The sequence below is a fragment of the Trachemys scripta genome, chromosome 3 (genome assembly GCF_013100865.1).
Source record: "Trachemys scripta elegans isolate TJP31775 chromosome 3, CAS_Tse_1.0, whole genome shotgun sequence".
Lineage (NCBI taxonomy): Eukaryota > Metazoa > Chordata > Testudines > Emydidae > Trachemys > Trachemys scripta.
The window spans coordinates 159,300,846-159,319,828 of NC_048300.1; the positions used below are offsets into that span (position 1 = coordinate 159,300,846).

The following is an 18,983-nucleotide window of genomic DNA, read 5'->3' on the forward strand; positions in this document are numbered from 1 at the left end:
AGTGCGTTTGCTTTGTGCAGCATTAGTGTTCCAGAGCATTTTGCCCTCCCCAATGGCATTTCCCACTATGCCCAGGTCTATGTGTGGCTCCCTCATTCCCCCTAGCCAGGTATAGCATTGTCTCACCCCAATCCAGGGTCTGTGGTCCCCCCTTTTCCAAACACCATCTCTGTTTCTCCTGACTCCACAACCACGTGGCTCAGTTTCCCTCTCACCCCAGGTTTCCGGCTTCCCTCATCACCACTACTCCCATCTTGTGGGTCCCTGATTTGACCCTCCATCATCAAATTCACTTCCCCTCCCCCACCTACCTCAGGATCCCTGCCTGCCCCCCCAACTTCTCCCCCTGCCCCAACTTCCCCATCCACTCCAGGTCTCTGCTTCCATCACCACCACAGTCCCACCCTGGCTGTTTCCCAGGCCCCCACTCCAGGTTGTTCTTCCCCTTGCCTGGTCCCTACTCCTCCCCTCCCTTCTTCCCCCAATAAACTCTCCCTGTAAAGCTCTTATTTCTGCTAGTTCAGACTACAATCTCCCCCTGCAGCACGCTTAGCTGTTACCTCTGATATGGGTAGGCAGCAGCAGGGGGCAGCAAAGAGATTGCTCTGCCTGCAGCCAGGCAATCTGAGCGCTCTGATTTTCCTCTGAATCAGGCTTTTCTGATATTTTTTGGTGCAAATTAGATTAACAAAAAACAAAAACCAACCAAACAAAAGGGTTCTGCCCATTGATAGCTAGAACATTCCCTGACATTTTTGGAATTGATTAGATGCAGTGTTCCAAAGTTACATTACAAACGGACATGCATGCAGAGTTGAGTATAGCATCTTGGTTTGCTTGGCCACTTATCTGCAGATAAGGAAACTGAGGCAGAAGGCAGAGTTAAATTACATAGCGGTGGGGGTGGGGAATTAACACACTGAATCACTAGCACAGATGGCATTAGAATCCAGGCCTCTTAACTCTCTGTCCCATGCTTTAGTGACATCACACTGGCTCTCCCTATTGTACTCCCTGCCTAACCCAGAAATACCAACCTTTCCAGGTTTTACTGATGAACTAGACCAACTTCTCAGACCACCATTACATTTAATCCTAGTCTACCTTTGTTTCGCTTCATACACTGCTTAAGATGAGCAAGACGCCCCAGTGATCACAGCTATAAAACTAGGGTATCGCTAAGCTGAGTATTACACCAATCACTGCTTTAGGTCTGGCTGTTTAATGACACAAGCCTATAGAGACTTTCATAAAACAAAGATCCCAAAATTGTAGCACCCCAAATAATTTCTTTTCTCTCATATCCAAAAAAACACCCCACCACCATGTGCTTTCCAGCCACAACTTTAAAGATCAGGATTTCTTGTGGTATCATCATTCTACCTGCAGAAAAAAATTACACCTTGGTTCAAGTGCACTGAGTTATAACCAGACCTTAAAAACCTGTCTTCAAGTAGTGCTGGGTCTGACATGTACAATCATATATCAGTTTATAAGACACTATTTAGGTCTTGGACTTTATGTTCCATTATACCGCCCACTCACTAGAAACCAAACCACCTTTACTTTTGTCAAGGCCTCTGCAATCCAATAGACAGAGCCTTGGTCATAGCCTGTTAGGTAGGAATATTTTCTAGTAATTCACATAGAACAAAAGCTGCTTACTACTTCCTACAAGCAGCTATAGTCACCATTTGTAACAGACGATCTATAATCATAATGGTTAACTGCACACGACATACCTCTTTGGGCAAAGACATTAATTTGTTTCTGTCGACATTCAAATTGTTCAGCTTCTTTAGTTTTCCAATGCTCTTCGGCAATTTCTGTTTCAATAGAAAGTGACACATGAACAAGCCTTCTATGATCACAGTGTCAAAACAAAAACTTTACCTCACTTGGAATAGGATCTAGGAGACAGAGCCCTTTTTATCATCAAAAAGTTTACATATAAGGGACTAATTCTATTCATAGTCACAACTGTGCAACTCCACTGATTTCAGTGGAGTTCCAGGGTTGTAACTGAGGGCAGAACTGGCCTGTTTGCTTCAGCTTCTAACCAAACTGCACTCCTTATGTTAGCTTTGTACTAAAATGACCATATACACAAGGTAGAAGATACATTATTTAAATGTCCTTTTGAAGGCAGTTTTGAAGAAGCAGAAAAACAAATAAGTTCCCACTGTAACTAAGGGCTTATTTACACCACGCAGGTTTTAGCGACAAGGCTGTGTCGACGCAGCCTTGTCGCTAAAAGTCAGCACGTTTAAACGCTCTCTGTCGGCACTTTTGCCAATAAAATACTTCCAGCCCCGCGAGCAGCTTTTGCGTCGGCAAAACTTGCGTCGGCTGAAACAACTGATTAACACAGCAGGGAGTAACACAAAGAGCAACCACATAGCAGTGGGGCCTGCAATTTGACTCCACTATTATTTATCAAAATATGCCCAGCAGTAGTTGGCATCAAAGGGGAGCCTTGTCTACACAGGGAGCTATTCCCAATTTAAATTCATGTGTGGATGCTCTATTCTGAAATAAGAGCATCAACATACCAAATTAAATCAGGAACAGTTAATTCATTTTAAATTCATACTTTATCTTATTCCAATGGAATGTTCATGTGTAGACAAAGCCAAAGTAAAAGCTTCCTACACAACAGGCTCTCCAATTCTCTTATTAATCATGAAAGACTTTAAAATGAATATGTAAGTGAATAAATCTTCCCTTCATGTCAAGTCAGAACCTTCAGTGGTTAGAGGTAAAAGACTGGGGAATCGGTTTAGCTAGATACAGTATAAATTCTGGCTGCCACTTTCAGATATCATCTACTTCCCCTATCTGAGACTCAGTATGAATTCTCATTTGGGACACTGTGGCACGGACAAAGACATTAGGTTATTTCTTGTATTTATACAGGCTCCAGTGCCATCTCCTTCTGGATTACAAGTGCTCAGTTGAGCTTGTTGGGGGCAAAACCAAATTTCCTCCTCCTATCCTACACACAGCAGATAAACAATTCTTGTTATTATCTAAAAGAATACTGATCATTTCACCTATCCAAAAAGTTGCAGGCAGGGAAGCAAGCCCCTATTACTAAACTACTCAGGTTATTCCTTGCAGTTCAATAAACTCTACTAACTCAAGTAAAAGATGTATATAATAGGGTTGTCAAGCGATTAAAAAAATTAATCTCGATTAATCACACTATTAATAATAGAATACCCTTTATTTAAATATTTTTGGATGTTTTCTACGTTTTCAAATATATTGATTTCAATTACAACACAGAATACAAAGTGTACAGTGCTCACTTTATATTTATTTTTGATTACATGTATTTGCACTGTAAAAAACAAAAGAAATTGTATTTTTCAATTCACCTCATACAAGTACTGTAATGCAATCTCTTTGTCATGAAAGTTGAACTTACAAATGTAGAATTATGTACAAAAAAACTGCATTCAAAAATAAAACAAAGTCCACTCAGTCCTATTTCTTGGTCAGCCAATCACTAAGACAAACAACTTTGTTTACATTTGCAGGCGATAATGCTGCCTGCATCTTCTTTACAATGTCACCTGAAAGTGAGAACAGGTGTTCGCATAGCACTGTTGTAGCCGGTGTCGCAAGGTATTTACATGCCAGATGTGCTAAAGATTCATATGTCCCTTCATGCTGCAACCACTATTCCAGAGGACACGCGTCCATGCTGATGACTGATTCTGCTCGATAACAATCCAAAGCATGTTCATTTTCATCATCTGAGTCAGATGCCACCACCAGAAGGTTGATTTTCTTTTTTGGTTGTTCGGATTCTATAGTTTCCGTATTGGAGTGTTGCTCTTTTAAGACTTCTGAAAGCATGCTCCGCACCTTGTCCCTCTCAGATTTTGAAAGGCACTTCAGATTCTTAAACCTTGGGTCGAGTGCTGTTGCTATCTTTAGAAATCTCACATTGGTACCTTCTTTGCGTTCTGTGAAATCTGCAGTGAAAGTGTTCTTAAAATGAACAACAACATGTGCTGGGTCATCATCTGAGACTGCTGTAACATGGAATATATGGCAGAATGCAGGTAAAACAGAGCAGGGGACATACAATTCTCCCCCAAGGAGTTCAGTCACAAATTTAATTAATGCATTATTTTTTTAACGAGCATGATCAGCACGGAAACATGTCCTCTGGACTGGCGGCCGAAGCATGAAGGGGCACACGAATGTTTAGCATATCTGGCACGTAAATACCTTGTAATGCCGGCTACTAAAGTGTCATGCAACTGCCTGTTCTCACTTTCTGGTGACACTGTAAATAAGAAGAGGACAGCATTATCGCCTGTAAATGTAAAAAAAAAAAAAACCAAAAAACTTGTTTGTCTCAGCAATTGGCTGAACACGAAGTAGGACTGAGTGGACCTGCAGGGTCTAAAATTTTACATTGTTTTGTTTTTGAGTGCAGTTATGTAACAAAAAAATTGACATTTGTAAGTTGCACTTTCACTATAAAGAGATTGCACTGCAGTACTTGTATGAGGTGAATTGAAAAATACTATTTCTTTTATCATTTTACAGTGCAAATATTTGTAATAAAAATTACACTTTGATTTCAGTTACAACACAGAATACAATATATATTAAAATGTAGAAAAACATCCAAAATATTTAATAAATTTCAATTGGTGTTCTATTGTTTAACAGCGTGATTAAAACCGCGATTAATCTTGATTAATTTTGAAAATTGTGATTAATTTTTTTTAGTTAATCGTGTGAGTTAACTGTGATTAATTGACAGCCCTAGTATATAATTTTAGATTAAGTTAGCAAATCACAAGTTAAAGTGAAGCTCTACTTCAAAATATGGACCATGTAAAAATGGCACCTTGCTACTCAGCATTGTTGCTCTATACATATTCAGTCATCGGTGCTTACAGTTCATACCATGGTCAAGAACAGAGTAAAAAGACCGAGGATCGTCACATCTGTTGACTTTGATAAATAAGTTTTTACTTATTAGTATTGCAGAGCCAAAATAGCTAAAATTGAACAGGGTTCCACTCTGCTTTTTGCATCAATAGAACTGTGAACTAAAATCTAATTGCTGAGCCAAGTGCTGCCTTTAGTTACACCTGGGGAACATGAACAATTGTCTGGGGGGCGGGGGGTTGTTGTTGTTGATAAGGATTCACATATTCAAAACAATCTAAATTGATTTTTCGCTCAAAAGTTGAGTCCACAGGTCTTGCCATTAGGAGAAGAAAATCTTTATACTTGTAAACAGAGCATACCTTCCATAAGAGTCAATAAGACAAATCTGTAACTCCACAATGCCATTCTCTCATATAAATCACTCGCAGAAAAACAATTATTTAAAAACGAGAACTTTGATTTACCAATTTTATATTATGGCAAGTTTCTCTTGAATGTATTGTCATTTAAATATTCAGAATATATTCTATATGGAAACAATACCACGACTGTTGTAACAATCATGCATTTACTTAATGCAAACTCCATTGTATTGTACTTAGCAGTAACTATAATACGAGGAGAAATAAAATAAAGGCTTACAATCAAAATGAATCAGTGCATAGCAGCAGGCCTAATTACTGCCAGCTATTTGAGCAGTTAAGACCAGGGCCGCCCAGAGGGGGGGGCAAGTGTGGCAATTTGCCCCAGGCCCTGGACCCTGCAGGGGCCCCCATGAGAATATAGTATTCTATAATATTACAACTTTTTTTTTTATGGAAGGGGCCCCCAAAAGTGCTTTGCCCCAGGCCCTCTGAATCCTCTGGGCGGCCCTGGTCAAGACCATACTCACCAGCAGCTGGTTTTCGGTTAGAACTAGTTCAGTAAGGCTTTCACAGTCTCCTATTGCTTCTGTCAACTGAACAAGTTTGTTCTGATCAACCTTCAAGATAGACAGCTTCTTCAAATTTCCTATAAATAGAGGAGAACCGTTAAGTTTGGTGGTTGGCTTCAACTATATCCGCATCAGATGTTCCCTTTAAGATTAACACTTCATGTTGCTGATACTGTATTATTCCAGCACATCTGCAATACATGTGAATATCTAAATATTAAAATAGTTTTTTTTTTAAAAAGAACATTTTAAGAATGTTAGTTTTTGTTACTGCATTACAATTTTTTGTAAAACCAAATGCTACAATGCATTGTTTCCTCAGATAACCTTAACTAGTTTTGTAAAGCTACATCAATACTAAATATTCTATAATTCAGAAAACATTTAATGCTTTGGATTGCATTGCTAATGGGGATTGAACACAAACAGTAAGAGCAAAAAAATAAAATAAAATAAGGAACTCTAAGCATGTTCAACAGCAGACAATGGAGACCATGAAACTGCACATAACCTACGGTTTGAAAATTTAAAATCATACAAAATACAGTGCAACTTTTCTTCTGTTGGAAAATTTTGGTGTATTTGACAAGAGTTTTCTAGAGTAAAGTTCAATAGCAAAAATAGGATAAGTGTCAGATATGGACAATGAAAGCTCACTTGGAACTAGACATCACAAATATAAGCCAAACAGGGGAATTTTCCAGTTTATTGAATATGTAATGCTCATTTCCACTTTGATTTAGGTGCTGAATTGCAAACACACTATAGTTCTTTTAGACAATGATAATAAAATATCCATAAATAAATTTTAAATGTACTCCTGTTCTTCTTTTTTTAAATGTAGGATTGTTACTGGTGGAAGAGGAGCTCAAAATCATATACCATCCTCCTCAAATATTGACTCCATAAACGTATGTGAAAAGGAAAAATGTTAGTTGTGAACTTGAGAGCAAATGCTCCCAATAATAAATGCCTTTAAAATCCAATAACTGAAAGGTTTGCTTGGGACAAAAAGTGTTTTTAATTATATTTCGTGAGTCTGAAGTTTGACAAAGAGGTAATAGTATACCACATCCATGCGTTAAGAAATGGGAAATCCTTTTACACAGGGAGAGTGTGGGATAATCAGGAGTTAAATGTTTCACCATCCAAATATGACTGGGGAGATTTGGGGGGAGGGGAGGGGGGAAAATCAAGCCATACAATATATCCTGATAAGCATACAAAAGTGGTTGAAATTTTAAGCCTCTAGTAACCTGTATTTCATTAGATACAGATACTAAAAACAATTCAGTACTTATGAAAACTGAACCTTATTTAATTTTCTGTGATCAAAACATTCTGCATTTAGTTAGAATAGGCAGGTCCAAGATGTGATGTAGGATGCCCTTATCTATCCTTATCATTGTGCTGGACTACTATACAAATATGCTAGTTTTGTACAAAATAAAATTATAAATCACAAACATTAGATTACCAGATCCTTCATTATATAATGAATTTTCTATGAATATATAAGACTTTGCGTGATTTCCCTTTTTGCTTTGTGTCCTTCCACTGTGCGTTCTTATGACAGTTAACATAAAATTTTCAAGCATTTGCCTCACCTAAAATATTCTTAGTGATTTTAGCAGGTAACTGAAATCATACTATAAAGGATCCCAAGGAGGTTACACTGGTAAATGCTGCAGTTTAATATCCTGTCTGCATATTTACTGAAGAGGGATAAGACCAAAGGCATAGAGGGAAAGTTCTAACAACCCCATCTGCTAATATCAGTACATGACTTGTAGCCTGAACTCTGCACATCAGCCTCAATGTCTACAAGTGGCACCAAATAGGAACTTTTTTTTTTTTGCATTCTACTTTTTTAAAAAAACAAGCTCACAAAAATGACCACAAAAACTCCAGACTATTACTACTGTTAGTTTTTACTAGCAATACAAACTAGAAGTAGTAATACTAACAGTAAACAGTAGTAGTTTGAGGTTGCATACCCCAAAGCCCCAAATAGGACCATGGTCAAATCCACTAGGTGCTGTACAAACACTAGTTATTCTCATACTGGCCTGGTCAACAAAGATAGATGCAGTAACTGATAAGGTCAGAATTCAAAGAAAGTCATTCTGGGAAATGAGTTCAAGCCCTGTCACCGTCAAAGAGCTCTGTAACAGAATCACTGTAGCTAAGGACACGGATAGTTAGCATACGCATTAAGTGCCACTCTGCTTCTTGGGGAAAGGACCACGTCTTCCTCAAGGTCAGTGGTGTCTAACCTTTTCAGCTGAAGAGCCAAAGATTACTTTTAAAAAGGTCAGTGAGCCACAACTGATACTACAGGACAGACTCTGTCCTGTTCTGTTCCTTTTGCTGTAGACAGAAAACCTGAGAGTCATCACTGGGTGCCAAGTTAAGTTTTCTTCCTTCTACCCTCTCCTGAGCTGCCCCGAGTGGCTGTGCTAGGTTCGGCAGTATCAGTCAAGCTCCAGTCCTGTTCTTCATAGGGCTCTAACAACCCAACAGGGAAGCAGATAATGGAACTGCCAGAGTTACTCTCCTCCCTCCCCTCAGATGCAAAAGGCAGCCAGTGGTGGAGCTGCTGTGGTTTAAAAACCACACAATGTTGTATTTAAAGAACTATGGTCAATGAAATTTACTAAATAATTTTACATCTGATGTGCTACAAAATAGAATTTACAGATTATAAAACCTCCAATGAATCAACTTGTACACCAGACTGAGACAGTTAGAGCAAGTTCCTGCAGTATCTTTGGGAGATCTTACTGTATTAAGTTTATGTATCATTCAATTCCATGGGAGACGGTGACCAAAGCTCCTGCAAGAACTAACGGGGGGAGGGGAGAGATTATGCAAATTCACTCAGACTGTAACACTTCCAGAGAGATGTCACCACCTGGAGAGGCTCCCATGTACTAGTTCAAATAGGATTCTCCAGAAACCAGCAAAAAAAGGACTTCTGGATAAACTGAGTTTAAAATAACTTAGCGTCTTATTTCTGATCCATTCCAGCCAACAGACAGGTCCAAGGGGGACCCAATCCTTCCCTGGATGGGTTGGAAGGATTTGGGCCTACTGAGGCCCCATATTACTGATGGGTCACCTCTGGAAAGCTGTTGGCATGTGTATAAGGAACTTTTGTTTTTTAAATGTGTTCTCTGTAATGTTTTCATGTTATGAATAAATGCTTAGAAAGGGCTGTGTGGTAACTTGTGACTGCTGGCAATTACAGCTGTTTATAGCACTTGAAGAGAAAGATCCCAGCCTGTTTAGGTAGTCTGGCTTTCTGGGGATATCACAGTGTATGCAGGAAACTGTGCAGCCTCAAAACACTCAGTCAAGAGTCAGAGAGATCCAGGTCTCTAACCAAGAGAAATGACAATTGAGGAGCCGGGAGCCTAGAGTGGATGCCATTGGTGGACCCCATGCAGAGGGAGCATGGGGCAGTTGCCCTGAACTATGACACTGAACCTTCTGGTTCTTATGGTAAAAGATCACATACGATGTACTGTCTCATACTCTGCTCAGCAAGTTAATAATAAATTTAGGCAGCCTAAATGGTGAGGCATCAATTCCATAGTAGAAATAAAAATATTCGAAGTGCAAAATTAGGAGGACTGTGTGTATAATTTAAAAAAAAAATTGGGATAGGCTCATCTCTTACATAAATAGAAATTGCAAAAGATATTCAGGACACATGAGCTTGTTATTTAGACCAGTTCCAGTAGTTGTCTATTATTATGTTTACTTTATACTACTTACCAATACCATCAGGTAGCACCTCAAGTAAATTCTGAGAAACGAGCAAATCTGTTAAGGAAGTCAGACCACTGATCTCTTCAGGAAGTCTTTCCAATTTATTTTCAGAGACATCCAGACATAGCAGGTTTTTCAGATTTCCTATTTCCTACATCACATGTAACAAAACAAAAACAAAAAAATCCCGTCATCTCCAAACTTGCAACACCAAGTCACTTAAAGTTTCCTACAACACTTAAATTTCATGAGGAACTCAGAAAGAGGACCTCTTTTCTAAATGCTGGAAGATGACCATTTTCATTTTGGGAGATATTACAAAAAGACAACAGCAGCTTCTTATGATAAAAATATTGACTAGCACAGGCTAGGTAATTTAGACAAAAATGTTTCCATCTCAAACATTGCGTACATAATAGGAACCACAAGCAAACAGTATAAGTGAAACATAAGCCAAAACAGTCTTTTTCTTGAAGAAAAACTCAATGTAGTTGTTTCTCAGAGTTACAGAACTCAAATCCAACATACAAAGTCTCTCTCTCCCAAGTAACTCAAGGCAAATTACGATAGGCCCCTCTTGGCGGATATTTCAACAAACCGTAACTATCAATATCTAGGGATTTCATATCTTTTTCCTTCCTTTGCAGCAAATGGAGAAATACAAATCAGAAGTGCTGCACTTTATAAAGCTATAAAATTATACCAATTACTTAGTTTTGACAATGATATAGTTTATCTAAAGATCTGATTAGAAAAAATTGACACCTCTTATTTTTATATCTTTCAGTACACCCTCACTATGAGTATACTCCTACACACATTCTGTCATAGCTGACTTTAATCATCAAAACATTCAGCACTGCTGTACCAACACATCTGAAAATAAAGATAAAAAATAGAACAGCAACTTTAATATTTCATATATAAATGTCTACAGAGTAGCAACAAGATCACTGAAAAGCTGAAGACTGATCATGCTAGATAGCAAAGATTTTTCTCTCTATTTTCTAATATTTGAACAATGAATTACATAAAGTAAGTCGCTCAAAAAAAGCTTTTTCTTAGGATTTTTCCATTGGCCATTAACAAAACCCACTATTTATTTCTAAAAATGGCTGCGGAACTTCAGATGTCCACAGAAAACCAGATATGGCAGAGTCTAATTGGAGCCTCTTACAAGTACTTACTGTAGCTAGTCTTAATGACAGAAAAAGGCATACACTAAGCTCACTTGTACACACCATTGTTTTTGCATTGATTTTCAGCATGCAAGATTTCCACACCACCCACAGTGAACTCAGCATATAGAATACCAGTGAAATTGACTGATTTTTTGGCTTGAATCTTAAAAAAGCTGTTCTCAATGCACTAAGGACAGGGAAGCTTACTAGATTACAGAAATACCTTAGCTGTTAAGGCCCCTCTTCCTGCAATTGAAGTCAATGGGGTATTTGCTTGCATGGATCCAGTTGCAAGACTGGGATCTCAAAATTCTATTTACGGAGGGAATTTTATTATCCTATTTCCTCTGTACACTGTATTTTAAACAGCAGAAGAAAGCTACAGAAGATGACAGTTCACACACAACTTTGATTACTTGCATTTTGACAAGTGTGAAGAGTGAGAGTCAGTTGAACTGAATACTGGTCTCCCAATCCCTGAACCATGAACACTACAGACTGAAACAACAAGGAGTCTGGTGGCACCTTAAAGACTAACAGATTTATTTGGGCATGAGCTTTCGTGAGTAAAAACCTCACTTCTTCGGATGCAAAGAAGTGAGATTTTTACTCACGAAAGCTTATGCCCAAATAAATCTGTTAGTCTTTAAGGTGCCACCAGACTCCTTGTTGTTTTTGTAGATACAGACTAACACGGCTACCCCCTGATACTTGACTACAGACTGAGAATAACCAATTTCTGGAAGGGGGAAATGTCCTGTCATTCATCAGATAAACCCTTTGAAGCCTATCAACAGTTTTTGGTGCATATGACAAAGGCATCATGCCCAACCTTCTAAAGCTAAGAGGCAGAAATCCTAAAGATACTCGCTGAACTTTCCAAAAAAAAAGCTTATAAACTTCAAAGTTTAAAAACATACCTCCCCCAGAAAAGCAAGTTTGATATTTGTAGTTTAGCCACAAATAATTTTTTCTTCACACATACTTTTTTCATGAGAACTCTACCTTACCTGAGGTATTTCAGTTAACTGGTTTCCATCCAGCCAGAGATCTTTAAGACTGAAAAGTGCACCAATTGTTTCTGGCTGCAAAATGTAAACAAAAACAAAAGAGCAAAAGGTAGTTAGGGTAATTCAGAAACAAGCAATACATGCAACAGAAGAAAAACTTGTTGCCCAGGAGACCTAACACACTGATTTTAATACTATGTTGTAATACTAGATCTGATTTAGAAAATGGAACCAAGTATGACTATAAGTTATCTGTATTCATTACATATTTTGGTAAGTATCCAACAGGTAATTTATGTATTTGACTAAGACTATGTTAGACTAACAAAGGGGACTCCACATTCTCAGACAGTTTAACACCCTTACATGCAGAGGAGAGATAGGTATTAGGCTAGCAATTACAACCCATTAGACAGAATCAGAAAAAAATGTATATTCAAGTGACTATACAGGGTCGTCCTCCTTTTTTTTTTTTACTTACCTAAAAAATTAAACTCCAAGTTATAGCTCCCAAAACAACTCTAACCCATCCCCTTCCCACCACCACCCCCCACACACAATATTGTGTATTACTGTCATATTTGAATGCCATAAGCATATACGGGAGAACACAGTATAGCACAACTGCGTAATTAGAGTTGTTGGTGGAACCATAATTGTAACATTAATATAATTTAAGTGTTTAGTGCAATCACTAAAATATGCCTTAAAAAGAGCAAAGTGTAAGCATTTTTGTTTCTGCACAAGAGCCTTATTTCATATTGTAACACCCAAATGAGACCTCAGTTCAATCTTGAAATGACAAAAGATAAGTACTAGGGCACAACTGAGAAACAGAGAAAACAATCTGTGTCCCTTGCTTTGTTTCTGCAGAGAAAGATCTGTGGGGATCTTTCCTTTTCTGCAGAAAAATAATTCTACCACAAATTAATAAAGTATGCTGAAATACCAGATTGCATAGCACATCATTTTAATAACTATAGTAATAGTTAGGATAGGGACATAAAAGTATCAAGGTACATCAGCTGAACTTATTGTTTTGTATGGTATGATGATCACCAGAAATAGATAACATGATGGCAGCATATCACTGCCAATTTTTCATTTATATGTATAGAAATGTTCCAGAAGTGTCACCGCTTCCAGTTTGGGAAATTTCTGTTCTAGATATTTTAGTTCCACATGAAACACCAACATCAATGCTATATTCCACTGATAATATCTTACCAAGTTATAAAGTTCATTGTTTCCTAAATCAAGTTCTTCTAGTCTCTGCAGGTGGGTGAGTGATCTGTAAGCAAAGAGAGAACCCAATTAGACTAGACCATCAGAACCCCTAGATACTTGAATGAGCTCTTTCCACTGTATAACCATACGTTCTTCTAGAAAAGGATTTTATTGGGCATAGATTATGTATATTAATATGATACTGAAGAGTACTGGGTTTGTCAGTATAATGTTGTGGCTCTGAAGCATAAAATGCACTATAATTGATCAGATCATTGTCCATTATGCTAATCACCAGTCTTAGCCACAGTCAATACCACATAATTTAGAATAAGTTGAAAACCTCCACAAAATGGATCCAAACCAATTTACAGCTGGATGAAAATGTCTTGCATTACCCTGCATTGATCAAATTAAATGGTTTATAAAGCATGTAGGTCAAGATTTGACAAGTCCTTCATATGCCTACTCACCAAGAGCAAATAAAGATTTTTTCCCTGATGAATAAATGTCTTAACTCATCAGCTTTGCAGAATTTCAGCTTGAATTTAAAAAAAAAAAAAAAGAATTTGAGCATTTATGGCTTTAAAAGAAGCCTTCTGAATGTGAACAAACAACAGAGCTTTCCTGACACACTTCAGAACAGACCCCTCCTCTGGAGCTTCTGCTTACCTTTCCCCAAGCTGCAGCAGTATGAAGACAAGACGGGTCAGTTTCACTACTGCTATTCAGAACTCTGAGCAGCAGTAAGATTGTCCATTTATAAACAGTTTTACTCTGATGCTGCGTGGAAAATCTATCTATTCATACTCTACAATTCGTTGTGGCGTTTGAAGCACCTTGAGACAGTTACGAACAGCAGCAACTGGGGAACTACTGGATACATCCACAAGAGAGGAAGACTTAAAAGAGGATAACATAGGAGCAGAGTATCAGAGACACCTATCCCCTGATCGTAGCAGCCAGGAAGCCAAAAGAAGAGACTCTTTACTCCCTTAGTCCCTCAGCAGTGAGGAGACTGTGGGGTACTGGGAAGAAAGAATGGAAAAATCTTCCTCTTCCAGTAGCCAAAAGGGACTAAGGAGTTCAAAAACAGTCAGATGTCCAAGCAGGGGTGGACACAAAAAAAAGACTTGACTCCCTGTACCTGGTGCAGACACAGCACCCCAGTAGAAATCCTAGGACTTTCTTTCTTTCACAGCAGGAGTAGGGAGTGAGGTTGAGTTTCTCATTAGATGTTGTCAGGGGATGTCAGAGGCACTTATCTCCAGGTTTGCAAAGTTTCTGTAAATTACTCAACCTCTAAGTGCTTATTTACACTTAAAAAAAAAATAAAAATGCAAAGCTCCACACAGGTTTAATACAGCTCACATAGTGAATGTTAAAAGTTTTGAACATGAGAGCTACTTTCATTTGCATAATAATTAATATTGGTCATGAAATGATTCAAGCTTCCACCTCTTTAATAACTTGGCATTAGTTTAGCGTATTTAGCTATTCAGTATATTCTGCACATTTCTATTACATTGACATATTACACCGGTAAAACTGATTTGCACACAGCCTTCAGACTCCTGTTCCTAACCAGTGATGAACAAAGTTCCTGAGGCAACTTGCTATTTATTAAGGGAGAGGTACAGCCCGTAACTCTTCACTCATTACGCAGGAGACTGAAAACACCTTGTATTCATCCACAAATTAAATGAGGGCCAGAAAAAATACTAACTTCAGACTTTTTTTTTTTTTAGGATGGGCATATATTAAAGCACACATGACCACAGACACACATGCAATGGAACTTACTCAGGTAAGTATGTCAGCAGATTCTCTCTTAGTTCCAAGGAGGCCAGGTTAAAAAGGCTAAAAGATAAATAATAATTTTTGAAACCATCTTAAGATATTTTCTTTAATAATTTCAGTAACTAAGGAAAAAGGAAGTTTTTATACAGTGTATTTCAGTGATCTCCAATGGAAGTCATCCCGCAATAATTTCTTTTTTAAAATCTCCTCACACTTCATCTCACATGATTGCTTGATAGACTAAAGAGAGAAATTTTAAAAATTAGACTTTTTTTTGTTAAAACACAAATCAAGAAAGGAAGCAATCAACGCAGGAAGTAAAACCCCACATTTTCACTTTGATAAAAAGGTCAGTGGTATTAAATTACCAAAAAGTGAATGTAGGGTTTTTTTAGTCATGATATGAAAGTAATTTTACTTATTGGCTTTTAGATTATGACATGTGGGCTGTAACAAGTTACAGCAGCAGCAACTAAACTCATCTCTGGCTATACACAACTTGACAACTATGGCATGCTCATTATCATAAGTGACAGTATGTTTCTAAGCCGTTTGCTTACTCCATAAGCCAAGCTTTTACTAACATCACCATAGTAACATTCAGATTTTTCAGGGTTTTATTTATGACTAAATGGAACACAAGGAGTCAGACATTATCCCAATGCTATAATCTGTTTTAATCCTCTAGCATCCCAGGAAAAAATAAAAACCAGATACTGTATCTACAAATAAAAAGCAGTTCTCTATGACATAATATGCCCTGCCTTACTTGAGTGCTAAAGGTATAATTTTGTTTTTGGACAAAGTGAAGTAAAAAAATAAAGTATTTGTAGCTACTATTGCAAACAGAAATGCAATCACTGTCCTATTCTTCAGCCAAATCTGAATTCAAACAAGAACTAAATTTAAAACATTTCTAACACTGATTATATCCAACACTGGAGAATTTATTACTAGAATGAGGATACATGAAGTTGAATGGGTACCTTAGTATAAAAACCCACCAATGAGAATATTTGCAAATAAAGATTTTTCTTCTGAATCAATACAAGAAACTGGTGGATCAAGTATCCCCAATGATGAGATGCTAGTACCTTTTTTCTAGCTTTTTTCCTTAATGTCCAACAACATATGGTGGGACTCACGTTTCCTGGTAATCTAAAAATTGTTAAACCATAGTTGATAGATAATAATTTGCAAGTTACAAGGTCATATAGTGTCTGACTTCCTCATGTAGCCAAGTGTATCAAGAGAAAAGACTGACCATGAGGCAGAACTGTATCCCTCCTGTCAAACAGATCCCAGGGCAACAGAATGCAAGTGTGCTCTCCATTCAACATGTTCTCCCACCAGACTGTTGCAAGACTCCTGTTGTTGACATCGCTGACTAATTTCCACAAAAAAAACTCTTAAATGTCTGTGCTATACCGCTTGTGATTCCCTACCACTATATTTCTCCTATATCCTTCCAATATCTCTCCACACAATCTCCCCCTTCCCTATTCAATCTCTTTCGAGTTCTGTGTTCTCTTTCATACCCCACTCTCTCAGACCCAAACATCTCCAAGATCTACTTTTACCAAAAGTAGATTAAAAACCAAGATGCATTTATTCCCACTAAGCTATCTCAAGATTGTGAATTTATAAACCCATGTTCATCTTCTCCTTCCTCCCCCCTCTTTTTGAATAATACAAACTCTTAAGTAGAGCTGTTTTATTCAAGTTCTTACACCACACCTGTCATAATCTCTACCCGGATTCCCTTTTGTGGGCAGACTTAAGAGCCACAAGAAACACATTAACCCTAAAAAATGGTGTGTGGGGGGGGGGGAAGAGAGTTAGAAGAGTACATTTTACCTATAACCCCAATAAACCCCTTCCAGAGATTAGGGCATATACCTCAACCTCTTTCCAAAAGGAGAATATTGGCCCAATTCAAATCTTACAGAGGTCAGCATCTTTAATTTGTCTCTGAACTGATCATTAGGGTCTCTTCAAAGTAAGTAATAAGACCAAATCAATGCATGTCCGAGTTAAACATGGTCTTGCTTATTCTGTAAATTTGAGGTTGAACTAACAGGGATTTACTCTACTGAAGACATTACAACTTCAGATAGCAACAATAACCCACCACGATAAACTGAATATATATCGACTGCAGTTCCAAAAAGCCCTACGTACACATCAACCAGAGATTAATTCAAGTCTTCTTAATGTGATTTTAATCTTATTGCCACATGGTCCAGAATGCACTAAAATCTGAGGTAAATTTAATTACCTTGGAATTTACCTTTTGTAACTATTTAGTCTACAGAAAGTTTTCCACAAAAAATTATCCATCTGGAATCACCTCATTATACTGTACTGTCAAACCACTACCCTCACCTCAATTAAATACCCTTGGAAACTCACTTCTCCCACAATAATATTCAGGATCTGTTCTGGTTTAATAATAAATAATTTTAAACTTTAAACCAGGTCTACATACCCAAAATGAGTAGCCATGTGATTATAGCGCTATAACTCTGATCCTTCCTTGCTGTACCCTCTAAGTTTTGTGATGACTAAAACTGAACCTCTTCAAGACAAAGTCTGTGATTTTGTCTGCTATGAAGTGCCTAGTACACTTTTGGGTGACCATAGGACAAATTAATCATGATAGTTTTGTCCAGTCAATTTATTTTCAGCTAGCTTTGGCTACTGACTTCCCAGATGCTTATTTAGTAATGACTACGCTAAAATGAACAAGCAGCTACAGGTCAAGCAAATCTTCAAAAGATGTCAAGAGACTTAGGTGACACTAGTTATTGATCTCACTGTGCTTGGGTGTCAAAGATGTAGCGACAGTGATCAATTTTCTGCATGCGCCTCTTCATCCAAATTCAGTTGGACAGAAAATAACCCTACGTGAACATTTGAGGAACCTTCTTTGTACAACTTATGATATTGGGCACTCTGCTTAGCTATAGCAGACAGCAAACTCCATTTAGAGGGTGCAGTTGGTTGCCTTCTGTTGTTTTCTTAGCTCCATGTTGGACTGAAATTCCAAGAGGTGGTGATGCCGGCGAGTGGAGCCCACAAGCCTGTCTTTGAATGAGTCGGTCTTTAAGGTCTATTAACTAGGGAATAGACACAGCCCAGGCAGACTGAGAACGGCTGAAGGAAGTCCGTTTTCTCCAACATCTCTGAAACAGGTTAGCATTTGGAAAATGGTTCCTTCATTCTGTTGCTGGGGAAATTCCAAGTGTTAGTGATAGAACTTATGAACTCCAGGGACTCACAGAGCAAGAGAAAGGAAACTTTAGGCAGGAGAGAGGAAGAGGGGGATGCTTCCATAGCAGGGGTTCCTGTTTAACAGTGGCAATAGCCAAGGAAAGAAGATAGCTGATCTACAGGAGGAAGAGAGACATACTGTTTTGGAGGAAAAGCCATGTGCAGGAGGAGGGATCCGGGACTCTGCTCTCACCCCAGAGAATGCTCCAGAGTGGTGAGGAAACTGAGGCTGAGAAATATATATAGATATGTTTATTATTTTTGTCTAGATCTGTGTATCTTCTGTGCTAGCTAAGCAAAGAGTAATTGTATTTAGAAACTCTTACAAAACCTGTCATTGTGGCTGTTAGCTTTCTCTTCTGGGAAAATGCATCGCTTAAACTACTGGGGAGCCTGAGAGTTCAGCACTGGTCCTAGAGCCTGGTCCCATTTCTGTAAAGGGGTAAGACATAGAGCCTGTGCCTAGGAAATGTGCCAGAGTAGCCAAAGGACTGGAGTGCTGGAGCCTACTTAGACCAGGGGAAGTTTACATGGATCTAGTGTATCAGGTCCCAATCCAGCCGCCTGGCAAATATCCAGCCAGGGCAAGCTCTACCAGGGCTGCATTTTGACACCTCACTATTCTGCTATTTTTAAAAGCAACTGCACTTAAAAAAGGGCAGAGATATTAATCTCCCCATACGGGGCTGCTGATTTGGGGCTGTTATTTGTATGCATGAGTTACTGGTTATATGATAGAATCTTTGTAACGCTGCACTTGACTCAGTTAAATGCCTAGCACAGGAGAGTCTGGGGTGGATAAGCCTATAGTGCTTCAACCCAGTGTTAAAATTAAAACCACAACCTGTCACTTAAATCCATCCC

General features: G+C 38.3%; 1 protein-coding gene across 1 annotated transcript in view; it reads right to left on the reverse strand.

The window, feature by feature from the left end:
* The window catches only part of LRRC1 (leucine rich repeat containing 1), a 99,435-nt gene that overhangs the window by 15,633 nt on the left and 64,819 nt on the right, over positions 1-18,983 (reverse strand). Inside the window, exons 5-10 of the mRNA XM_034766322.1 lie at positions 14,850-14,906; positions 13,047-13,110; positions 11,820-11,894; positions 9,635-9,779; positions 5,813-5,931; positions 1,743-1,826 (exon numbers count right to left, since the gene is read on the reverse strand). Coding sequence (XP_034622213.1) covers positions 1,743-1,826; positions 5,813-5,931; positions 9,635-9,779; positions 11,820-11,894; positions 13,047-13,110; positions 14,850-14,906 — 544 coding nt within the window. The remainder of the gene's footprint in view (positions 1-1,742; positions 1,827-5,812; positions 5,932-9,634; positions 9,780-11,819; positions 11,895-13,046; positions 13,111-14,849; positions 14,907-18,983) is intronic.